Source organism: Ascaphus truei, chromosome 1 (assembly GCF_040206685.1).
Source record: "Ascaphus truei isolate aAscTru1 chromosome 1, aAscTru1.hap1, whole genome shotgun sequence".
Lineage (NCBI taxonomy): Eukaryota > Metazoa > Chordata > Amphibia > Anura > Ascaphidae > Ascaphus > Ascaphus truei.
Window position 1 is genome coordinate 82,035,143 of NC_134483.1, and position 26,511 is coordinate 82,061,653.

General features: G+C 40.1%; 1 protein-coding gene across 6 annotated transcripts in view; it reads left to right on the plus strand.

Annotated features, from left to right (window-relative positions):
- MAST4 (microtubule associated serine/threonine kinase family member 4) overlaps window positions 1-26,511 on the plus strand; it is a 607,818-nt gene that overhangs the window by 312,543 nt on the left and 268,764 nt on the right. For all 6 annotated transcript variants that reach the window (XM_075590393.1, XM_075590412.1, XM_075590402.1 and 3 more), the window contains one exon: window positions 4,690-4,721. In XM_075590393.1, the coding sequence (XP_075446508.1) occupies window positions 4,690-4,721 (32 nt within the window). The remainder of the gene's footprint in view (window positions 1-4,689; window positions 4,722-26,511) is intronic.

The window sequence follows — 26,511 nt, forward strand, 5'->3', positions numbered from 1 at the left end:
GAGCTTCAGATCAGAACCAGCTCTAATACCACCCTAGCCCCTATTATTAGTTTTAAATATCTGGGCAAATGGTTTGGCTTCCATTTAACATTTGGGTTGCACATTGATACCCTGACATCCAAACCTATGCCAAACTAGGTGTACTTTATAGGAACAAATCCTCCCTAATTCTGCTGGTCAGAAAGTGCATCGCATAGCAGATGCTAATACCAATAATAGACTTTGGGGACATAGTACAGTATATGTTACAGCACCCCAAACTCACTTTGGCAAACTAGACACCCTCTACAATTCAAAATGCCGCTTTGTCCTCCAATGCAACTACAAACACAAATTACTGTGAAATGCTCAAAGAGCTATATTGGTCATCACTGGAGTCTAGGCGCAAAGTTCATCTTTCCTGTCTTGCATTCAAATACTTTCTGGGCAAGCTACCCACCTATCTGAACAAGCTCCTCACCCCTACCACATGCAGCACCTATCAACTGAGATCTGACTCCAAATGATTGTTCACAGTCCCATGGTTTAACAAAGTATCCGGCCGCACCTCCTTCTCTTACTGAGCACCTCACAACTGGAACCATCTACCTGAGAGACTCAAAGCTACCACCAGTCTAAATTCTTTCAAAACTAAGGCTGTCTCATATTTTAATCTGGTCTGTAACCGTTACATACGCCTATAATATATATTATCTCTTACTGGGCATGCAATGTCTTGTATATAATGTATACCCTGTTCACTTAATGTAACTATGTATTTGTAACCATGTATTGTTATCATAACTCTATGCCCAGGACATACTTGAAAACGAGAGTTAACTCTCAATGTATTACTTCCTGGTAAAACCATTTTATAAATAAATAAGCATCTAAGCATAATCCTAATCCAAAAAATGTGCAGTGCTCACAAAAGGAGTGACGGACAAATTGTTGTTGAAACCTAATAATTATAACGTGAAGTACCCTTGAGCACTACAAAACTTAATTCTCTTCGGTCCTTGGGTACTGTGTGTGCAATCCGTTTGACGTGTAGGACTGGATGTAAATATGGAAAAAAGCAGAGCACTACCAAACAAAGTTAGTTTTGGAAAAAAATGAAAATGTTTGTGTTTTGTTTTGCTGGTGGGTATTGTGGTATAATAAGGTTTATATATTCAATCTTTATGCTCGGGTGTGCTGATGTCACACGCCCCGCATCATAAGGAGTTTCCCCCGGCTAGGAGTGGATTGGTGCTGGGGGCGGCGGTGGCGCATTTAAATACACTCCGGTATGTAGGTTTTTTTTGTACCTTGATAAAACAATGTGGCGTGAAACGCGTAGGTGGTCTGCCTCCGTTTTATATTGTGATCCATTAAATGTATTTATTTTTTATATCCTATAGGAACGCATCTCTCCGGTTTTTCTAAAACTAACTTTGTTTCGTAGTGCTCTGCTTTTTTCCATATCTACCTTAGAATCTTAAAATGCGCCACAGGGCAAATGGCAAATTATATCTGTGATAAAGGGGGCAAATCCTTTGCAGGAGCAGTACTTTGGGGAAAGGGAATGTAGAAAATTATACAGGCACTGTATATAAAATGTTCTTAGTTGTGTGGATAGTCTCTCATTAAGAAGGTCAAATTAATTTGTGGGTTTTTTGAAACCAGACCCAAACCTTAGAAACTCCTTTTATAAACTGCAGCCTTTTCCCTTGTGAAATTCATGTTGTGGAGAGAAAAGTGTCTCTTGTTTTGTACTAAATATTTGAATGTCCTGACTCTTGTAATTGTGCTGCAAGAAAAGACTTATTGCAAGAAATAAATATGCAGCCCTGCAGAGTCTTTTGTATCTTAATATAAACTTTCATTTGAAAATTAGATGAAACATTTTTTAGAATGAGTATATGCAGGGTTTGAAGTAGTTTCAACAACCTGAGCAGACGGGTTCATTGTAACCCTGACTGTCCACCAAATTTGATATAGTATTTTCATTTACTAATGTCAGAAGTCAAAATTTTAAATAGAATCAGAAAATATTTTCATACAAGAGTGAGAGTGAAAGTGTTAATTGGATGCTGACGTGTATTTGATGGTTTTCAACCAAAATGCTAAAATATTTATCAACTTCTCTGTCTCCTAAAAAAGCCAGAAATACACTCAAATCATTGATCTCCAGCATGAAATGTTAGACAAATGAATGGTTTAGTTAAGGGTTATTGTGTCATCTACAAAAACTTACAATTTGTTGTCCAAGTTCTCTTGAGAGAAACAATAAATACTAGCTGTACCAGACGTAACATACGCCGATCTAGCAGATCTTAAAAGTTATTACTTAAACATTCACACATTCATTTTTGTAACTTCTATTTTTTAATCAAAGATTTCTCTGAAGACACTGTTGTCAATTTCTGGGTTCTTTTACAACACTACACTAAGTTAATCAAATGATCTGACTCTTGATAGAGCAACATATAATTGTCCATGACTAAAAACAGGCTTAGGTAAGTAAAGGCATATTTATCAATCATTTAGCCTAGTTACGTATTGATTGTCATTGAAAAAGACAATGGCGTGGGAAATTGTTTTCGTTTTTAAACTGAATGGAATTTGTGTCTGATGGAATGAGTGTGATTCTTGGAATAAATATTGTCTGTATTTACTGCACCAATCACTTTTGCTTCGATTGTGTGTGTAGCACTGTTGCCCCCCTCTTCCTCCCCCTTTCGCCCCCACCCCCAGTGGGGGATACACAGCTTCTGCTACCTTGTGTGTGGTGCGAGTACCTGTTAGGGTCAGGAGAGCTGAGTTTGATCTGCGATGGAGGGAGATCAGGACAGGCTTAGGTTCATTCTCTGAGCTTCTTCTCAGGGTGCTTAGCGCCTCCAACAGTAGTGGGCTCTAGGGTGTTCGGAGATCAGCCCCCACTATTGCATGCTTCTTCTCTCCTGCCCAGGGACTGACACTTAGGAGTATGATGAACAAGGGTCTTTATTGGCAATCACTGCAGATCTTCTTCATACAGTTGTGCAGGGTCTCAGAGGCTCCAGGCCTCTGGATGATGCTTGCACCAAATATTACAGGGCATTTGTTGGTATGATCTGATGTTCCCCCAGCCCCATGGGCTGGAGGTGGGCACGCTCATCCTGCGGTGAGAGAGGCTCATAGCCCTACTGCTCTGTTCCTCATCCAGAGCAGGGCTGAGTAAATTTGGCACTGCCCTTCATCAGGAAGCAGAAGGGGCGGGCTCATGGTCTATACCTATCCCTGATAGGCTTACACAGGCCATGAGTCATCACCTTTCTTGTGTCCATCAGAGAGGAGCATGAAGGGGGGATCACAGCCCACAGAATTAACCTCTTACAGCCTGCAGCTACCAGGACTTGCATAACAGGGAGGGGAAACACAGGCAGAAAATTCATACACCCTGTTACATGTGTTTGTGTTAGAGTAACAGTAAGTCTTGTAGCATTACACAGTCCTCTCAATGGCAATATGTTTCTAAGGAGCATGATAACAGCTCCTACTTTAAGTTTCAGTTCATGAGGAGGCAGACTGTTTAAGAATTTTCCGGGAATGCAAATTGATCAGAAGTATCATCACTCATTAGTATCCCCGCTTTGCTGTAGTGATCAGTATGATGATAATATAAGTATTATAAGTATCTACCTAATTTGACAGTTTTTTCATACAGCCGCATGCGATCTTATAATCATTACCCAATTCTTTCCTTTATATTACAAAATATTAATACTTTTGTTGCCAACTGCCATACCATGTTGAACACACTGGTTCTTCTCCGATCACCGAAGTTAAGCAACATTGGGTGCGGTTAGCTTCATTAATGCTTTTATTGGCATCGGCCACACCATGTTGAACACATCGGTCCTCGTACGATCAGCGACGTTAAGCAACATCGGTTGCAGACATCCTTAGCCTTATTGCTGACATCTTGACAGAGCTTTTTGCTGCCATATTGAACATTTCAGTCTTTGGCGAGTCACATCTGTCACTTTTACCAACACAAACATCTTGTTTTTCCTTATTTGTAAGTGTTAATTCTTGATCTACCCCTTGATATCACAGTGTACGGTACTAATGTGTACAGTCAACATGAGGAAAGGATCTGATGGTTTTTTTTAAATTTTGTACCCACTGTTACATCTTTGGAAAAAAATTGTAGGTCCATTATAAGGTCTAAATTTTTTTTTTTTATCCCCAGTGTGCAATCCCATGTATACAGCTTAGGCCGCGCGTATAGTGCCCGGGACGGGTGACGTCAGCCGCTAGTGAAAGTTATATTTCGCTTGGCGGCGCAGGCGTACTGGCATTTGATTGGTTCAGGGGCTGTCACATGAGGTGACAGCCCTTGAAAAATCAAATATTGCCAGCTTCCAAAGTTCGCGACGGCGGCAATGTATTTGTTTTTGGGCGGCGGCGCCGTCACGGGCACTATACGCACGGCCTTAGAATGCACTTAGAAATGTACAGTTTCTTTTTACATTAGACTTTTGTCTCTCGATAATAAATTTAATCTGGTAGATTTTGTTTTATGCCCTATGTTAAATCAGCAGGAACCATCAAGAGATGAAAAAGTGAAGGGTTATATATATTTTTAGAATGTAGCTTGTCAAACGATATCAATGTAATTAGCTTTTTGACTGTGCAAACAAATATTGTTTTTCTAACAGGATGTACTTTGTTCTCTTTCAGAAGGAACTGAGCCTTCCAAGACGGGGAAGCTTGTGAGTAGCTTTGCTGTACATTTTCTCTGGTGAAGTTTGACATTGAATTCATATTGATGTTTTATTCATAGAGCAGATATTGGCAGCTAAGCTCCAAACACATATGCAAAGTTCAATATTAACATTTTCTGAAGATAATTAGTGTTTATGTACCTTACACACACAGCTGCTGTGGGATAGAAATCTCAAATTACATATACTTTATGTATTATATCTTTTAGTGTTTTGGATTTAATACATATGCACACATTTTTGTATACATCTACGTTGTGTTTTTAGAAGTACAGTAAAAGCTTTGTTATTCAGCATGTGCCAGACCTGAGAGTTGCCACATATGCAAAAGTTATGGTTAGTTAAGCGCTATGCCATACCATACTTTTAAGTACAAATTACAATACATTATAACATACAAAAGTGTATATAGGTGCCCACCAATCAAGTGTTTATACTACTGTAATACTGTTGAAAACATCCGACAGCACTCGGAAATACTCAGTGATCTGGAGGTGCCGGGTAGCTTTGGCATGGATTCCGGTTACTACATTGTAGCTTTGTATAGGGATATATCAGAAATTCTGGATACTAAAAAGTGCCGGTTGGTAAAATACTGGATAACACAGCTGTTGCTGTATATTTGTTTGGGTGCTCCTCTTGAGCTGAACTGGATCCCCTAGTTGAATAGATATTGCATAGGAATCTCAATCAATGAGGAGGTCAAGTAGCAACATAGATACGATTCCCTGATTTATGACACTACAAGAGGCCATATTGATTTCCAGTTATATTGGAAAGTTCTAGCTTAATTTCTCCTTTATCGTTTTTCATGAAAACATCAGGTGCCCCCAAGCTGCATCAGCAAATTAAAAATGGCAACCTGGCCAAAGCTGTAAAAACATGGAATCCCTGAAAAAGTAAATATTTGCAGCTATGTTGTTGAAATATTGATCTACAATTCATTTTTGACACGCCAGTAATAATGTCACCTCTGCCACTAACCTTCTGCCATATACGATTCATCTGACATTTTGCTTTCCCTTATGTAATGATTAACAAACACTATTTCTAATGATCTGATAACCAATGTTAAACAAACCTTTACTATTATACTGTATATATTTTCTAGTAAGCATATGCATTTATGTAGTCTTTAAAGGGGGGGGGGGTGTAATTTTGATGTATTCCCATGCTAAACAATGGTTATAAAACTGTATGGATTTATGTATCCAATTACATGTGCTGCAGATGGAATGTTGTTGAATCCCATAGATAACTTAATGTCTTTGCATGAAAGGTCTATGCATAATATAGAAAAATAACGGACATATTCATGTTTTCATAACACAATTATATAGAGAAAAACATTTTGTAACGATGTTTTTTTTAACTGTTTTATGAAGGATGGTCAGTAAATAATAATAATAATAATAAAAAAAGTTGCTTACGAACTAAAATATGAATATCTGTACCGCTAGGTATTTTGAGGATGAACAGAAAATTATTTGTTTCACTTTTCAAAATAGAAATGGGTATTTTTCATTTGGATTTTGGCTCTCAGAAAGAATGTGTGGATAAAATATAAGCTCATTTATTGTCTTTGTCAGATGTGTGTTGCTGTTGACATTATCCATATGACAAATAGATACCTCAATATTGTTGTCCGTTTGCTTGACTGTGATGAGTCATAAGATTGATGGAATAATGCATCTATTCATATCCAACTAAAATATATATATATATTTCCTTTCCAAAGTCATTTTTATAAACTGTCATGGCACAAAGTATTCATAAAATCATTCTCCACTGTTTTTATTGTTACTATATAAGATACAATCTTGAATAATTTCAAGGGTTCAATATCAAATCGGTCACATTCCTGAAGCTAAAATTCCTCAGTATTTCATGTATGTTTGTATGTACTGTATGTCTTTATTTATATAGCGCCATTAGTGTACATAGCACTTCACAGTAGTAATACACGTGACAATCATTTAAATAACAAATAATACAAATAACAGCTCATGGGAATAAGTGCTTCAGACATAAAAGTAACATTTCGGAAGAGGAGTCCCTGCTCTGAGGAGCTTACAATCCAATTGGTAGGAAGAATGTACAGAGACAGTAGGAGGGAAGTCTGGTAAGTGCGTCTGCAGGGGGGCCAAGCTTTATGTATCACCGTATTCTCCATGGTGCTCCTCATATGTTTCTTTCATACCCTTGCATACTTGCAGCATGCCTAATTAGACTGCTCACGTCGAAACCCAATTCCTATTTCTTCCGGTTGTAATTATCATGGAATAATTACAGAATTAATTTCTGCCAAAATGAAATGGGGGATCGAGGTAGTATAGTAGCAGGGCTTTTTATTTTTGTGTTCATGGCTGGAATATTGCATCTATTTTAGGTGTATACGTTTTAAATATATATATAGCGATGGCTGGTCCAGCTATCTCTCCACCTACCCTGTCCTTTAAGTTCTAGTAAGACACAGACAGTGACAGGCTGTCCTATGGGGTTTCCCCCTCCTCATGCTGACTTCCTGAGTGACAGGAGTGGTGGTGCATGTGCTGGGCACTCCCTCTTTGAGCTACAGGAAGGAAGTGCCTAAATTATAGTATGAAGTTCAGCCCCTTAGGGGTGGGTCCTTCAATCTGTGATTGGGATTCCAAACTATTCCTTCATGGGGTAGGAGCTCTGGGCTCTCTTCCCGGCTGGGAGAGAGACATGTGCTCAGTCTCTCATGGGCTGAGGCACTAATTCAATCCAGAGAAGCCTCACTATTACCAGGAGGCCAGTACCATCCAGAAGCCAGGGATTACATTATCAACTAAAGCATTCGTTGTAACAACATCACAGTGGCTGCTATAATAAAGATCAAATAGCAAAAAAGGGGGGGGGGGGAGGGATAGGGAGTGATCAACTAAATTATACTAATTGTAATGTAGATGAATAATACATATATATCGATAATTGTCAGAAACAATAGTTGCGACTGTGAATTGGAGTGAATCAGGGAAACAAAGGAGTATAAAAATGTTTGTGCTCCAAAAGAAAATTCACTTATGTGCACACTATGTAAGTATAAAATGTAACTTTTAATAGGTGTACTTAAAACATATATTACCGTAACACTAAATGTAATAAACCATAAAAATAAATGAAATGATATGCACACATGCAACAGAGTTAGCCTCACATATATGTAGGTACGTTCCAGTATATTGTTATAACTGAAACCTGGGAGGCTGAACAAAGTGCAACCAGGCAAGGTGAGTCAGAGTGACCAGCAATTTCAATCACTAGCACAGTAAGTAAACAGCCAAGAAGCTGTGGCAGAGATGCGGCTACAATATATCCATAGATTGTGATAGTAGTATCAATAGAGCCAGTTCTGCCAACTACACTGTTGTTATATATTTGGCTATGCTAGTGAAAATAAAATGCCCAACACTTGCAATCACCAGCACAGTGAGTGATTAGTCAGATGCTACAGCAGGGATACGGCTACAGTGCAGGGACGAAGCTCCATAGTAGGAGGGAAACGCGCGTTGGACGCGTTATCATGTCATCAGCCCCTGTTATGGGTTTGTTTTAATATAGTGCGCTAGTAACCAGTTTTTTCACCAGCATAGCCAATATATAAAAACAGTGTAGCTAGCAGGGTTGGCTTTATGGGTACTATCATTGTCTATGGACACACTGTAGCCGTATCCCTGCTGTAGCATCTGACTAATCACTCACTGTGCTGGTGATTGCAAGTGTTGGGCATTTTATTTTCACTAGCATAGCCAAATATATAACAACAGTGTAGTTGGCAGAACTGGCTCTATTGATACTACTATCACAATCTATGGATATATTGTAGCCGCATCTCTGCCACAGCTTCTTGGCTGTTTACTTACTGTGCTAGTGATTGCAGTCGCTGGTCACTCTGACTCACCTTGCCTGGTTGCACTTTGTTCAGCCTCCCAGGTTTCAGTTATAACAATATACTGGAACGTACCTACATATATGTGAGGCTAACTCTGTTGCATGTGTGCATATCATTTAATTTATTTTTATGGTTTATTATATTTAGTGTTACGGTAATATATGTTTTAAGTACACCTATTAAAAGTTACATTTTATACTTACATAGTGTGCACATAAGTGAATTTTCTTTTGGAGCACAAACATTTTTGTACTCCTTTGTTTCCCTTTTATAATAAAGATCATCCTCATTTATACTTCTGGCTCTGTGGCAATCTGTGTGGAGGGAGTATTGTGAGTAAGGACTGTCATAGTGGGGACCACCTTCAGCCTTGCTGAAGACCCTTATCTCATGAGGTGCTGTCATCAAGAAGAACCAGAGGAATCCCTAAAAGTCTGCCTGTCTTCTCCCACACCATCGTGGGTACCTCAGTTCTCACAGTAATTCACGGCATTGATAATAAAACAGCGTTTGATAAAAATCCTTAACTGCACCCACCAGCCATCCTTTCTCTTAAAATAAAATGGTTCATTGGATAATGGATCCTCAGTTTACATTTCCTCTTCAAAGACACTTCCCAGAGAAAATAGGATGTAAATTATTCTTATTTTAGGTCTGCCATCTTGTTTTTGTTTTGATTTCCTTGCTGCCTGATAGTTTACTGGAGAGACCTTCTAATGGCATGCTGTCTTTTCAGGCGGCATTAGCAAAGATATTTTTGGGATTTGCCCACCTTTTGGCCATCAGCAATCCTTGTAAAAAACGCCAATCTTTCCTCTTACCCCATAACTAACCTAAAAGTTCTTGTCCTAGGGCTGTTTGTTAAAAGCTCTGAGTTAAACAATAAAAACCAGTGTTACCTTCAAAATCCTATGTTTTTTAGTTAATAAATCAGGGTAGTATTAGATAATACATATTGCATTCTTTTTTTTCTTTCCTCCTCCCACATTTTATGCCATTTTTTAATTAATTGTAATGTATAAACTTCATTGGGTTACTATTTAGGAAGCCTCAGCACTGTCTTTTTTGAAATAGGCAACCATATAGGAAGCAGGATCTTCACCAATCGGCAGCTTAGATAATTACATTGCTTTAAACGGTAAGCAGCTGCTGGCTCTATAAAAACAAACAAAATGACAAGAGTCAATGCCACTTTAAGTACATTTCAGTGGGATAATCTTGTGTTGAGTGTCTAAAAGTTCAGGGAAGTGCTTAAACATTTTTAGGGGGCCATAAGCAATTGCTTAGTTTGCCTAAGTCCCATTACTCCTAGACAGCATTGGTGCTTGGAATGATGGAACCGTGTGAAGGTGAGCAGATGTTAAAAGAAGGATTCCAGTGGAATACATAAATGTCTTCCAGAGAGCAAATGGATGTTAGTTGATTTAATGTATTATACGCATTGGCTCTGGTGGACCTTTTCACAATGCGACTTACCAAATTGTAAGAAACGTCAAAAATAATTATGTTGTACTTTATTATAGACTTGTAGTGAGTGGCCTGTTACCTCCCCCATAACAGTTTATATTTGGGGGGAGGGGGGGGGAGAAATGTGTGTGAATAGATGTTTGTTCTTATTCCAGTAAACCCCATGAATATGACATTTATCCAGCGGTCAGATAGTTAGTGTTCTCCGTTGATAACAGATAAGGTATACTTATTACCACAGAGGACATCAAAACTGCAAATACCAGCAATCCCCCCTACTTAATCTTGTATTTAACTTTTTATGTGTCAGTGTTTTTGAGCCCAGTAGGAAAAAAAAATAAGCCCAGGCAACAAAGCCATGTCATTACACCATGACACTTTGCTGGTTCCTATTGGACGACCTCGACAACATCTTTAATTTTACTTTATCTTCACGTGCAATTAAATTGAATATCTTGGGAACCGGGTTGTGTGCCCGGAGCTAGTGTGACAGAGTTCCGCTTCAGGAGAACGCCCGGTTCCTATTCTTTAAAAAGTAAATAAATCCGTAGCCTCTTTGCAAATGATCAGTTTGCAGTTACTCTATTGTTAAGCAATTTGGCCCATCACATCGTAGGTTTAGAATCTGTATATACTGTAGGCAGGACTAGAAAAGTGCACAGACCGTGCACCAGCCATCCTGCATTTGTACTAGCCAGGGAAAATTATTTTTGCAATCGTACAAAAGCTATCAATAATGAACATAAATAACTAGCCACATCTTATTTTATGCCTGGTCTTATTTTTTATATCTCTCCAAAAAAGAACAGACTAACAGACAAGTTTCAGCCGCTGCAGACCTTTATCAGGAGGATAAAGACCTGCATGGGCCAACGTTTTGATCTGTTCAAGTATGTATAATTAAACACTGCGATTTTCATACTTCACGCTGGAAGTGCCTGGAAACTACTCCACTTATGTTATACTGACAGGAGGCTGCTTGTCTTTTTTTGAAGGACCCAGTAACATCTGCAATGTTGTTGTTTTTTTGTGTGAATAACCTACCTTTTCTATTACTGCAATGCTATTGGTTATGATCACATTTCAAACACCTATCCTTTTATAGTGGGTCTCCTCAACTTGAAGAGTTTGTAAAATCCAGTCCTTTAAGGGTTTGTGAGTGGGCCTTAAACAATCTGCTTCTGCTCATTTTAAGACTGTTGCCTAAGCAAGAAAAGGGACAGTAACCTCTGCTTATATTTGCCCACTATATTGAATGTGTGATTTTAACTGGGGCTATACAGTGGTGAAAAAAAGTTTGTGAACACCAAGGATAATTACAGAAATTCCATAATTTATCCATGATAACCTCCTTGACTCAAAACCAGTCTTTTCTTAAATATCCAATAGTGCTTATATTAACCAATTCCATGTCTTTTTAAACAAAATGATGTATGAATTAGACAACAATGAGTAAGAGTCTGGTTATGTGCAAAAGTAAGTGAAACCCTAGTTTTATCAGCTAAATGAAAGGGGTTAATTAGAAACGGGTGTTTTAAATAATTTGGTAGATCTTCATGGGGGAGTTTGGGAGGCCCCACCCTATATAAAGATCAGAAACTTTGTGAGTTTGGTCTTCACCATACAGGTGTGTGGAAACATCATGCCATGATCAAAATAAATCTCTGAGGATCTCAGAAAAGCTGTCATTGATGGTCATAAGTCTAGAAAGGGTTACAAAACCATTTTTTAAGGATTTGGGGCTCCACCAATCCACTGTCGGACAGATCCACAAATGGACAAAATTCAAGAATGTTGTTCATAGAAGGATAGAAAATGGGAAATCACTGCTCTCTAAAAAGAACATTGCTGCCTGTCTGAAATATGCCACAGAGCATATAGATGATCCACAAGACTTCTGGAACAATGTTCTCTGGACAGACAAGTCAAAGGTAGAACTTTTTGACCTCAATGAAAAATGTTATGTTTGGGGAAAACCAAACACTGCGTTTGAACAGAAGAACATCATTCCAACTGACAAGCATGGTGGTGGGAGTATGATGGCTTGTGGCTGCTTTGCTGCCTTAGGACCTGGACGGCTTGCCTTCATTGATACAACCATGAATTCTGCATTGTATCAGAAGATTCTAGAGGAGATTGTCAGGCCTTCCATTCGTGAGCTGAAGCAAAAGTGGGTCATGCAGCAAGAATGATCCTAAACATACAAGCAGATCTACAAAAGAATGGCAGCAGTGGAAGATATTGTGTTTTAGAATGGCGGGACCTAAAGCGAGCTGTCTATGCAGGAAGCCTTCAAATGTCCCAGAGTTAAAGCAGTTCTATAAGGAGGAATGGGCCAAAATTCTTCAAAACCAACGTAAGCGACCTTCCAGCAGTTGCAGGAAATGCTTAGTTGAAGTTATTGCTGCTCAAGGGGGTGCCACCAAGTAGTGAATCTAAAGGTTCACATCATTTTTCACCCATGGATATTGAATGTTGAATTATTTGTGGAAAAATAAATGTTGAAAAAGTATTATGTTTTTGTTTAATTTTTTTGATCAGGTTATCTATATCTATTATTAGGTCTTAGATTTAATCTAATAATAATATTTTAGGTCTGAAATATGTGCATATTCTAAGGGGTTCGCAAACCTTTTCTCGCCACTGTATATTATATAGTTACATAGTAGATGGGGTTAAAAATATACATATGTCTAAGTTCAACCAGTGTTAAATTTAGACAACAGATACTTATGCTATATTTGTATTTACAGTGTTTTGATTGAGGAAGGCAAACCAAAAAAAAACCAGTGAAACATTGTCCAATGATTTCCATTATGGGAAAAAATAAATTCCTTCCTGACACCAATAATGGCAAGCAGGTCTCTCCCTGGATCAACATCCTTCCCATGTATACTTATTTGGTATATCCCTGTATACCTTTCCTTTCTAAGAAGGTTTCCATCTTTTTTAAAAAGATATTTATTATATGTGCTATCACTGTCTCCATGGGTAATGAATTCCACGTTTTAACTGCCCTTACTGTAAAGAACCCTTTCCTTTGTTGGTGGTGAAATCTCCCTTCCTCCAACCTTAAGAGATGACAATTACAGTATAATGAGCGGTAAGCAGCATTGCACATATGCTTTTACAAATAGTTTATATAATATGTATATTTTAAATTAACTAATTATCTAATTTTTATATGGACTCATTAGAAAGATAATGGTCATACAAAAGTAGAAATTAAGTAGTGACCCACAGATTGCCTATTTAACTCGCTAATATAAGTCTGAAGTGGCAAAATTGTAATCAATTTAGGATTTCCCTGTGTTCCATATCTTTTTGCATACCGTATTTTATTTAACATAATTGGTGGACTACGTATAGATGTGCAATCTTTTCACATAAATTTGCGAACCAGACAAAATTTGCAAAATATCAATTTTGACACAATTTTTAATCCAGCCCTTGAATTAGAGCGCGAGAGAAAGAAGAGTCCTATTTAGTAGAGAACTTGTTGACTTATCTAACGCCAAATATTCACCTGTACTCCACATACAGAAATACCTGTGGAACAGACCTGAGATAGGTGGGAAATGTGCTCATTTTAATTATTTAATATATTTCACACATTTAAACTATTTTGGTTACCGTATGTTCATAGGTACCTCTCCATGTGGATTATACTGTAAATTACTGTCTCCTCTCCAGCAAAAGCTTTATTGCATGGATATCCTAAAAAAATCTCAGAGGAACCATTTTGTTGTTGTTTTTGTTTTACATTTTGCACGTTTCCAAGGAATGAGAAATTTGTGGAACATGTCAGAAAAAAAATTGTGAACCACTTTTGGAAATATTTACATACAGTATCTATCTCTAAGTGAGGTTTTTTTTAACTGCAAACAATTTCTATGTTTTTGTGTTTCTAATTGAAGCTTTATCTATTGGTGATAGAGCATGCAGTGTATTTAGACAAATCATTTGTGCTTAAATTTAGATTCACACGAATCATGCATTTTTATTTTGAGGTACTAATTCCACACAATGTGTGCGGTGACGTGAGCTTACGTTAGTGATTGCATCCATTCCATATAATAATTCCAGTTTTTATTGACTACCTTTGTGATCCTATTTCCTTCCCCCCTGCGATGAGGTACAACTGAACAAAGAAAAGTAAACCCAGTTATGGGCACTTAACCTCCCTATTGGATGCAAAATGACCATGTTTAAAAACATATTTATTGTCATAATCATATAAAATAAATGGTATTAAAATCGAAAAACGATTTTTGGACCTGGGAGGCCACCATACCAACCCCTCTACAATCCAGCGCTGACGACAGAGGTCTCCGGAGCACCTGCTGGTGAGAGAAGCAGACGGGAGACACTCTGTGTGGATGACCAGGCAGGAAGAAAGTACCAGCTGCTGACGAGAGCGGAGTTGGGGTTGGAGTGCGCCCCAAGTCACTCCCTGCACGCTACCTTGGGGGAGAGTGTGAGTTTACCTTATCCCCTTTGTGTCGTTTGTTGCTTGGCGATAAAACGTTATTGCACCAGCATTTCTGTATGTGTTTCTTCCTACATGTATCTGTGATGGCGGTTTAACCTATGAGACCCTGGATCAACGGAGGAGGAGTGCACAACATCACTCAGCAGGGCTGGTATTATTTAAAACCGTGCAATCACTTTATTATTCACTTTATTATTCACTTCATTCAGCTGGGCAATGAGGTAGCAAGGTTGGAGAATAATGGGCACCACGAGCTTTTGTGGTACAACTGTCATTAGTTCGTATCCCCAAGCACAGAGACCACTCATATACATTTTGACAACATTATACCGTATTTTAGTTAAGACATGAATATGGTTCTTCCATTAGTGACCACTCTTAATACTATGATGGAGGTAGATTCGAGTTACCACCACCCCCCAGTTGCTTCGGAATATCATCAACATAAATTTAATTTCACTAGGTCACTATGGGAGCCCCGGCGGGTCTTTCTCATGTCACCCGATATCTTTGGCCTGTTTGAGAGATGCTACTTCAATACATACAGACTGATGAGGAATATTAGTGCAGATCCGTGGTTAGAGTTGATCCGCTGACACCCGGGAGCCCTCTGTTAAATGTACTATGTCTTTTGTATCCTCTACAATGGGATTAAAAAAAACCCTCTGAATTCCGGCTTTAGCACACAAAAGAAACATGTATTACCCAAAGATATTACAGCCCAATCTCCAAGGGTTTCTTTTTAATAACATTCAATGCTTTATTGACTTACTTAAGTCACATTTAACACACTTAACATCTACTGCACTATGCCATTCAATAGATGTTAAGTTTATTTATAGAGTCAGATTCATCACACCAACCCTGTGGTGTATCAGCTAGAGAATTGCTACTAGCATATGAAGGGTCATGGGTTCGATTCCTGCATGTGTATTATATAAAATGTATTGACTGTTGGGCTGTTATTGGTCAGATAAGGGCCATGTGACTCTCCTCTGCGTTCGAAAGTCAAATTGAAAGCCGCACAAATGGACGCAGGGAGAGGAGAGAGTTGCAGAGAGGAGAGCTGCAGATGCCGGTTAAGTCCTCGCTGATTGTGGCAGCTATTTCACGATCCCGGTTATAACGTGGTCTCATTATGTGGACCCCGAGCACTGCGTTATAACGGGTTTCACTTGCACACAGGTGCCATTAAATAAGTTATGTTATTTTCAAAGACATTGCATATAATTCCTTTTCCTGGGTGGAAACCTTCTGTCTTATCTTTTCCCCTTCTGATATTATCCTGGCTGCCTTATCTAACTAGTCTGTCAATCTTTTATACAGGAAATATCCCTTAGTTCGTCCTTCCTATTCCTAACATTATGACTGAATATGGTATTACCAACGTGTCTTACAGATCACTCCAGACCTTTGACATGTCATACCTCCTTATGTACATATAAGGAACTACCCACGTTATTATCAGATTTAATTGCATCAGCTTTACCATCAGTTGTCGATAGCAATGATCTGTAACCTGCTGGCCCTACCCCAGACTTCCCAATATAGCTGTAATCCCATTATGACTATAACCTTTGATTTAAAAATGCCTCCTATGTAACCAGATCTACAGAGAAGATTCTTCTACTGTTAGAATAAGTACTTAAAAGCGACATAGCCGTTTCTAAAGAAGAATCCTTGTGAATTACTTCACTTCTTCTCAAATTATACACTTCCTTCTACCAGGCTCATTATGTCTCTACTGTGTAGAGCACCGGACACCATGGGGTTTATTCCCCTTATCATATAGATTTTCATTATGTCTCTAACGCTATTCATATATCTCCATCTCTCCTTCCTTCCTTCACCACACACTTCACATGAACTCCTTTCTTACCTGTGCCCTCGGACACTAGACAGCTATATCCCCTGCAATAAAACACACCCCTACAAATCCTCCTCACACATTCTCTTTCTATCCATGCTTCTCCTCCTTGCTTCTGGGATATCTCTCCCAATCCTGGTCTCTGCCTTATTCCTACATGCTCTCATCCTCGCCTGCCAAATGCAACCTCTACTCCTGGTGTCAACACCTCCAACCTCATACCCATCCCCTGCCACCCTCCCTCTTCTCTCCCTTTCTCTTGTGCTCTTTGGAATGCTTGCTCCCTATATAACAAGTTCCTCTCTGTGCATGACTTCTTTCTCTCTCACTCTCTGCTCCTATTTGCTATAACTGAGACCTGGCTCACTCAGTCTGACTCGGCTCTGGAAGCTGCCCTCTCTTATGGTGGCCTTTCATTCTCCCACACTCGCCCTGATGGCAGGGGTGGAGGTGTGGGGCTCCTGCTCTCCTCTCTCTGCTGTTACCGAACCTTTCCTATTCCTCCCTCTCTTGCTTTTCCCTCCTTTGAGGCTCACACTGTTCAGATCTTCTCTCCTCTCTCTGTCCACGTGGTGGTCATCTACAGTATCACCCACCTTCCTCTACTCATTCCCCTTCTGCCTTTCTCTCTCACTTAGAATTCTGGCTCTCTTTCTCTCCTCAGATTCCCCTGTTCTTCTCCTTGGGGACTTCAATTGCCACATTGACCCCTCTCTCCCTGGGGCTTCCCGCTTTCTCTCTCTGACCTTATCTTTTGGCCTTCAACAGTGGACTGCAGCCAGCATCCACAAGGACGGCCACTACCTCGACCTGGTTTTCACTAAACACTTATTTTTCTCTGATTTCTCAATTTTCCCCTTTCCTCTCTCTGACCATCACCATCTCATTCTCTCTATCTGGCTTCTCCCCTTCTCCAACTCCATCTACCCCCTGGTTCTGCAGAAACCTGCACTCTATTCACCTAGCTGACTTTGAGTCCACTTTACGCTCCTCCCTCTCCTCTCCCAGCTCTGCTACAGACCCTGACAACCTGGTCAGGAACTAGAACTCTGCCTTATCCTCCTCTCTTAATCTACATGCCCCGCTTTCTCTCTGCCGTCCTTGCCCTTCTAACGCCAGACCCTGGCTAAATTCCCACACACATATGCTACGTTCCTCCACTCGTTCCTCTGAACGCCTCTGGAGGAAATCTCATACTCTCGCAAACTTCCTTTACTACAAATTTTGCTATCCTGTCTCAACTCTGCCCTCTCGCAAGCTAAACAAGCCTACTTTTCTTCACTAATCAACACGCACAAGTCTAACCCACGCTGACTCTTCTCTGTCTTTGACACTCTACTCAAACCACCCTCAGCTGCCTCTTCTTCCTCCATCTCCGCTCAGGACTTTGCTGACTATTTTAAGGAAAAGGTGAAATCCATACGTCAGAACATCCCGTCTGTTTCTTCCTCCCATCCTACAACTCTTCCTAACTCTCCTCCTGCCTTCCTTGACTCTTTTTCCACGGTCTCAGAGGAGGATGTATCACTGTTGATCTCCTCTTCTTCCTCTACCACTTGCCCTCTTGACCCCATTCCCTCCCATCTCCTAAAACCTCTTGATCCTACTATAATCCCTACGCTCACACACATTTTTAACTCCTCCCTCTAGTCTGGTACCTTTACCTCCTCCTTCAAACATGCAACAGTTATACCAAAAACACCAAGCTTGACCCTACCTGTCCGTCTAACTATCGACCCGTCCCCTCCTGCCTCTTGCCTCTAAACTCCTTGAACGTCTTGTATTCTTTCGCTTGCTTCATTTTCTCAACACCTATTCTCTTCTAGACCCTCTCCAATCTGGCTTCCGCACTGCTCACCCCAAGGAAACAGCCCTCACTAAAATACTGATGACCTCCATGCTGCCAAAGACAGAGGTCATTACACTCTGCTCATATTACTCGACCTCTCCGCAGCATTTGACACCATGGACCACCCTCTTCTCCTTCATAGTCTCCATACTCTTGGTATTCGGAACAAAGCTCTATCCTGGATCTCCTCTTACCTCTCCCATCGTACTTTCAGTGTCTCTTCTGCGAACACCACCTCCTCCTCTATTGATCTCTCTGTGGGGGCTCTGTCCTGGGACCTCTTCTTTTTTTCTCCGTATACTCTCTCTCTAGGTGACCTAATAACATCTCCTGGGTTTAAATATCACCTCTACGCTGACGACACACATTTACTTTTCAACACCCGACCTTACACCTGATGTACAAACCAAAGTTTCTGAATGTGTCTCTGCTATATCATCCTGGATGGCCCTCCGTCGTCTTAAACTCAACATGGCAAAAACAGAACTCCTCATACTTCCTCCCAAATCTGGCCCTACTACCTCTTTCCACATTACTGTTGGAATTACGATCATTCACCCAGTAGTCCCAGCACGCTGCTTAGGGGTCACACTAGACTCCTCTCTCTCATTCTCCTCTCACATTCAAAACATTTCTAAACCTGTTGCTTTTTCCTCCGCAATATCACTAAGATACGCCCGTTCCTCTGTTGCTCGACTGCTAAAACTCTGACTCAGGCCCTCATTCTCTCCCGTCTTGATTACTGTAACGTCCTGCTGTCCGGCCTTCCTGCCACTCACCTGTCTCCCCTGCAATCTATCCTAAACGCTGCTGCCAGAATCACTCTGCTCTTTCCTAAATCTGTCTCCGCGTCTCACCTCCTGAAATCCCTCTCCTGGCTTCCAATCAAATCCCGCATCTCACACTCGATTCTCCTCCTCACTTTTAAAGATTTACACTCTTCTGCCCCGCCTTAGAATCTCAGCCCTAATTTCTTGTTATACACCATCCCGACTCTTGCGTTCTTCTCAAGGATGTCTTCTTTCTACCCCCTTTGTATCTAAAGCCCTCTCCCGCCTTAAACCTTTTTCACTGAGTGCCCCGCACCCCTGGAATGCCCTTCCCCTCAATACCCGACTAGCACCCACTCTATCCACCTTTAAGACCCACCTTAAGACACACTTGCTTAAACAAGCATATGAATAGCACTGTGGATAATACTGGACACATGATATAAAGCTTAGCCCCCTGCAGACGCACATACTAGAACTCCCTCCTACTGTCTCTGTACATTCTCCCTACCTAACAATTAGACTGTAAGCTCCTCGGAGCAGGGACTCCTCTTCCTTAATGTTACTTTTATGTCTAAAGCACTTATTCCCATGATCTGTTATTTATATTATCTGTTATTTATTTGATTACCACGTGTATTATCTACTGTGAAGCGCTATGTACATTAATGGCGCTATATAAATAAAGACATACAATACAATTAAAATATTTATTTTGGCATCTGTTGTTATACACTTGATCAAACCTAATTAATTTAATTACAATATAATACTGGATCAAAATCTTACACCTCTTTCCTTTGGCCCTCTGTGGAGTGCCATATTCCTTTTCCTGTAATATTCAGGACTCCATTCCTTAATTTGGAGATCTTTACTTAGAGTACTGGGCCTATCTACAACATAATAAATAGTGGAGGGTGTGGGGGCCTGGTCTGTACTAATACTTTATAAACATTACTTATCTACTCTCCCTGAGGCGCCTCTCCTCTTGTCCTCCTGGAACCGAACCGTCTTGAACTTTCCCTTCCCCTTATATACTCTGTGATGTCATGATCCCATGACAACAAAGGGTGGGCCGTATTACACACTAACCATACTAGTAACCCTTTAGAGGGGGGATTACATTTCTGATTTTTTTTGCTGTTATTGTTGTACAGTAGCTTCTTGACATGTAGAGTTTTCGTCTTGCTCTTTGCGTAATTATTTAGTGAAGTAATGGTTGTTTTCTCTCGCTCATTATGTAAGTTGATGGCTGAAGGTCTACAATCCGCCCATAATGTTCATCCGACCAAGTGTGCAGGTGACTGTGTCTGGCCGATTTAGCCGGGGAAAGGTACAGTCTGTCTGCAAAATGGAGGCCGGTGGCCATCAGGGGTCGCCCAGTTGAGTGGACTGAGGCCACTTGAAGGAATGGGGTGGTGTTCCGTGGGTTGGAATGAATCGTGAGCAGCAGTCCTGTTTTCGTACATGCCTCCACCTCTATCATTAAAATTGACTATAACGCGCGATTTCTGGTAGTCAGCAGCCTCCATTTCACTACTATAATAGTAAACTATATGAAATTCTTGGGGAAGGGTGGTGTCCAAATGCACCCTAGCAGCCCCACTGGTTTTGCTAGTTCAAATCTTATTTTAGAAGGTTATTCTCACATAGTACAGTAAGTCATATAAAATTGATAATCACTGTACTAGTGTGGTGACATACATTATAGTCTAATCAGATAAAGTGAGAGAGAGAGAGAGAATTTTCACTATGTACAAGTATGTACAGATATGAACGCTTTTGTAATCACAACACTTATAGGTATATTGATGTTATATAACACAAAAGTGTTTTTAGAAATTAAACTGCGTTTTTCAGATAATTTCCAGATCATTTCTGTATAGAGAATAGCAGAAAAATTATTTCTGACAACTTCAATAATACTCATCCTTCAATAAGTGAGTGTTCATGTGTGGAGAGATGGAAGGTTCTGGTCTCACTATATAATACAACACACAATTCCACATTGGGATTTACAAAAGTATGTACTGTAAAATCTGTGTTATCCGGAATGTGCCGGACATGAGAGGTGCCGGATCAGCAATAATTCTGGTTAACTAAGAGTTATCCATACATTAGAACATATAAAGTATAAAATAGTATACTCACCAATCAAGTACTGTAATACTGTCATTGTTTTCTTTAATTTTTGCTGCAGTACTGTATAAACATGTAGTGAAAAGAAATCTTGGGGCAGTAAACTTGCACTTAGTATGGGCAGCACATGGCATACACCCAGGTCACGTAAAAATAAGCTTAACACTACACTTAAAAGTAAAACTATTTATACTGCAGTACATCTACTGCTTAGTTGGAGATTATGGATGCATTTGGGGATCTGGCAGTGCCTTGGGGTCATCAACATCAAGTGTAGATGTAGAAGGTGATTGTGAAGGGGCTGAATGTGTACTGGCCCTATGACAAGACCTGAAGTTTTTTTTTAATTCTGTAAATCCCTGATATCAGCTTCCCTACTTACCTCCTGTTGTTTTTTGCATGAAAGTAGAGTGCAAAATGTGTAATTGCATAACCTCTTGTTCAGAATAACACGTCTTTGCTTTCTACAAATTTAGTTATTATATCAATTAGCCCAACTTATTCTCTGTTCAATAAAATCTTCTTCTGAGTCTTTCTCAGTGCCCTTGGGGTTTTAAGGTTTCACAACACTTTGTATTATTTCTGAATCACTAATAACATGTATTTATGTATAAAATGTTTTACCAGGAAGTAATACATTGAGAGTAACCAATCGTTTTCAAGTATATCCTGGGCATAGTTATGATGACAAATAATACACGGTTACAAATACATAGTTACATAAGTGAACAGGGTACACATTAAATACAAGACATTGCATGCACAGTTAGAGATAATATGTATTATAGGCGTATCTAACAGTTATAGACCAGATTAAAATGCGAGACAGCTTTACTTTTGAAAGAACTTAGACTGGTGGTAGCTGTGAGAGTCTCCGGTAGATTGTTTCAGTTTTGGGTTGAACGGTAAGAGAAGGAGGAGCGGCCGGATACTGTTGCTGAACCTTGGGACCATGAACAGTCTTTTGGAGTCAGATCTCAGATAAGTGATGCATGTGATGAGGGTGAGGAGCTTGTTCAGATAGACGGGTAGCTTGCCTAGGAAATATTTGAAGGCAAGACAGGAAAGATGAACTTTGCGCCTTGACTCAAGTGATGACCAATCTAGTTCATTTCGCAGTGATGTGTGTTGTAGTTGCATTGGAGAACAAAATGGCCTACTGAATTGTAGAGGGTATCAAGTTTGCTAAGGTGGGTTTGGGGTGCCGAGCCATATACTATGTCCTCATAGTCGATAATTGTCATTAGCATCTGCTGTGTGATACGCTTTCTGACCAGCAGATTTAGAGATGATTTGTTCCTGTAAAGTATATGTAGTTTGGCATAGGTTTTGGATGTTCGGGTATCAATGTGCATCGCAAATGTTAAATGGGAGTTGAACCATATGCCCAAGTATTTAAAACTAGTAACAGGGGTCAGGGTTGTATTAACGTTGGTTCTGATCTAGAGATCAGTCATTGGAAGCTTTAAAAATGTAACCTTGGTCCCAAATACCATTGTTACAGTCTTATCAGTGTTAAAAATTGGATTTCCCAAAACAAACTGTTTTAAAGTCTCAAAAAGTCAGATTGAAGTATGTGTTAAAGGTCGGAGAGGCTAGGGCTGTGTGCATATAAGATTTGTGTCACCTGCATACATGTGTATTGAAGCTCCTTCACAAGCTGTATGAATATCATTGATGAACACTGATAAGAGTAGGGGCCCAGAACAGAGCCTTTTGGGACACCACAGGTGATATCCAAGGGGTTGAAGTTAGAGCCTAAGATGTACACATGTTGGGATCTACCTGATAGGTAGGAATGAAACCAGTTTAAAGCATGCTTCCCTATTCCAGAGCACAAGCAGGATAACATGATCAACATGATCAACAGTATCAAAAGCCTTTGCAAAATCTAGGAATATTGCACCAGTGAGTTGTCCCAGTTCCATTCCACACAGGATCTCATTGCAAACTTTTAGCTGGGTAGTTACCATGGAGTGTTTGGGGTGAAAGCCAGATTGGAATTTGCTAGGGAAATTTGTCTTGGTATAGTAATTGCTTCATTGGGAGTGGACACATTTTTCCATGACTTTGATGGAAGGGGCCTGTTTACTCCCTGTATTCTAGAATATGCTGGAAGTGTCACATGGTTCAAAGTGGATAAGCTCTGCCCCTTTTCTTCCCAGAGACAGAGTTGGGGTTGGGTTATAAATAGGAAGGATCTAGAGCTCCACTTCCAGATCCCAGGAGGAATCCATAGTTAAGCACTGATGTAACTGGGGAGAAGCTCTTTGGTTCCCAATCACCAAAAGCTTCTCTTTATGCGTGCCTGCAGCATTAGCACACATAAGCACAGCTATTCGGTATTCTGCTTAAAACCAGCAGCACTTGATTCACTCACATTGGCTAGGGTAGAATTAGGCAAACATCGTCAAGATAGACCAGTTTCATCTGCATTGTAAATTTGGTCAGGGAATAGCTCACGTTCAGTAATTAATTTGTTAAAAATTACACTATTTTTATGCAGCTTCGTGGTCAGCTGATTTTGTTTTGTTCACCCGACATCTACTGTATTTTACCGCCAGGACAACGTTTAAAACCCGAAAGCCATCCATCCAAAAATGCACATGTTTCTGTCACACACACGGGGTGGGAGAGACAATTGGGGCTGGACACTGGTGCCCCCTGCGCCAGAGCTACTGCATATCTGTGTACACCTATGTATGGTGTAGTTGTATTGCTTGTTCTTGTTATAAGTTGCATGTTCAGTAAACCTGTCAGTATATACTGCATGTATTTTTTGTGTTGGGTCCTGTGAGGGGGTTATCTGGCGCTGCCCGGATCCTTTGCAGGTGGAGGCGCTGTCACCGGAACCAGGTACATCCCAGGCTCCCAGCAGCGGAGGTTCAGGCCACCTGTGAGCCAACAGGTAAAACGCACCACATTACACTCGGTAGCAGTCTCATCTCCCAGAGGTTGGGGGAAACAGCGATACACTTAATTGGTGGTTCTATCATTGGACTCTCAAAGGGTGATAGGAGAACTCACATAGTCCACAGTGCTTGTTCTGTTGCAATATATCACTAAACGTACAGTAGGGCCCTGCTTTTCGGCATTCCGCTAATACGGCCTGCAGCACAACACGAGAGAGACACTTGCTGTGATAGGTCACATTGCTGGGTGTTATGTCCTGGCTCTCTCTACCTTCGCGGCTCTGCTGTAACTCGCCATCATACAGTAAGGTCACCATGACACAAACAGCGACCTCAGGATGTCACGCTGAGCACAAGGCCACCATCCCCGGCTGTACCACCTCAAATATTTTCCGTCAAGAAACATTCAGGTCTATATTCGCTTTTCGGCGATTTTCTGCTTTTCGGCGGGGGTCTGGAACCCAACCCGCCGTATGAGTGGGGCCCGACTGTACTAATTTCAGTGCACCTCATGGATTTCTGCCAGAATTTACATTCCAGTTTTTGGATTTGTGTTGTGTTTTTATATCTTTTTATATATAGAGTTTATTCTTGTCATATTGTGTATGCTAGTAACACTTTTTTATAATTATAATTTTTATTTTATTTTGAACAATAATATCCCATACATCCTACATCCTTCACCACACATCTATAACGTTCCTCTTCTGGTCTTTGAGCCCCTTGAGACGTTTTCCACTCTTTTTTTTTTTTTTTACTTTTTCATATACATTTTCTACCTACCACGATATATATGTTTAGATTCCCTTTTTTTGGGTGTGCTAGAAACTAATATTTTCATTTTCTATCTAGAGTAATTAAGCAGATATTACGCTTGAGCTGCTGATGGTGGTTTTTGTTATTTTTTATTTCTCTTTGTATGCCTGTAGCATTTAGATGCAGCTTTATTTTATTGCACATTTCCTCCTGAGGGAGAGCAGTGGAAGGAGTAAGAAACCGTGATTGACATAAATCCTTTTGGGATTCTTGGGACGCTCAATATGATATTTAGTGGGAAAATGTATAAGGGTTGATGGCAAAACAGTAAATTACCTGCATATCATTGCAGTGCATGTTTGAAAGATCTTGGCTATTCTGCTTAATTTCTTAAGCCATTTTATATTATTTTGCCTCGTGTTTTAATGTTCTACTTGTTTAATGAATGATTACTACCCCACCTGAGATTGATGGGTACCCCCATTACCTAATCTAAGTTGAGAACAAATATCAGGGAATGTTAACCGTTTAGTGGGTGTAAGTTATTTTGCTAAATGACAACATTGTTTTCAAGTGTGGTGAAAAAATAAAGAGCAGGTATAAAGCACATGATGCTCTGATATACACATATGCATTTAATGTGCTTTCACCAATAACGGGGAACAAAAATTAGTTTGTTTCCGTAAATACGTGTTAATATTCTCTTTGAATCGTTTTTCGTGCTGCATTATCTTAAATGTTCTTTTGAAGGGTTAGCTCTATATATCAGAATAACTGTTGATTCTTTTTCTTTCTTATAGTGTGCTACTGTAGTGTGCAGCTGTCTAAAAAAACAGGTTGTTTTAACCAGTCAGAAGTAGTATTTTCTGTTAGTAGTATGTATTGATTAAATTGTATGTTTAACAAAATTAAATATTACAAGTTATTAAAGGTGCGGTTCTACTTGAATCCAAACATTTATTTCGACTGTTTATTTTTTATCCTAATTATATATTATAGTGTGAACAATCGGATAAGGTTTCATTTTTAGAAAAACATAGATATAAAGCCGAAGTGGGAAACCCTGTCGCCAATCGCTACAAGTAGCGAATTGGCCATGAAAGTGTGGCGAATTTGAGTTTGCAAGCTCCTACAGTAAAATAAACTTTTTCCTGACTGCATGTGCTGGTTTCCGCTTTCTGAATGAGTCAACGAAGTGAACCAGCCTATTTTGATCTGGTTCAATACTGATTGGCCGGCGAAGCCGGCCAATTCAGTTAAACAGCAATTCTACTTGTTGCCAAGTAGAACAAAGAAAAACCAGTCAAACAAATATATAAGGGAATCAGCAAGTGCACTGTAAAAAATGCACTTAAAAAAGAAGGGTTAACTCAGAAGAACCCCTGATGGGGGATACCGAGCAGAGCACCCCGCCTAACGCCCACTGGGAGGCAAACTCCGAAACCGTCCCAGCGGACTCGGCGTTCGTGAACTCTGCCCGAATACGGGAGTGCACCAGCGCCCGGAACACTGCCACGATGTTCGTTGGGACCCCCTTCTCCAAACGCTGCTTCCTGGTCTTGTAAATGGCTACCTTAGCCACTGCCAGGAGCAGGTTAACTAGGAGATCC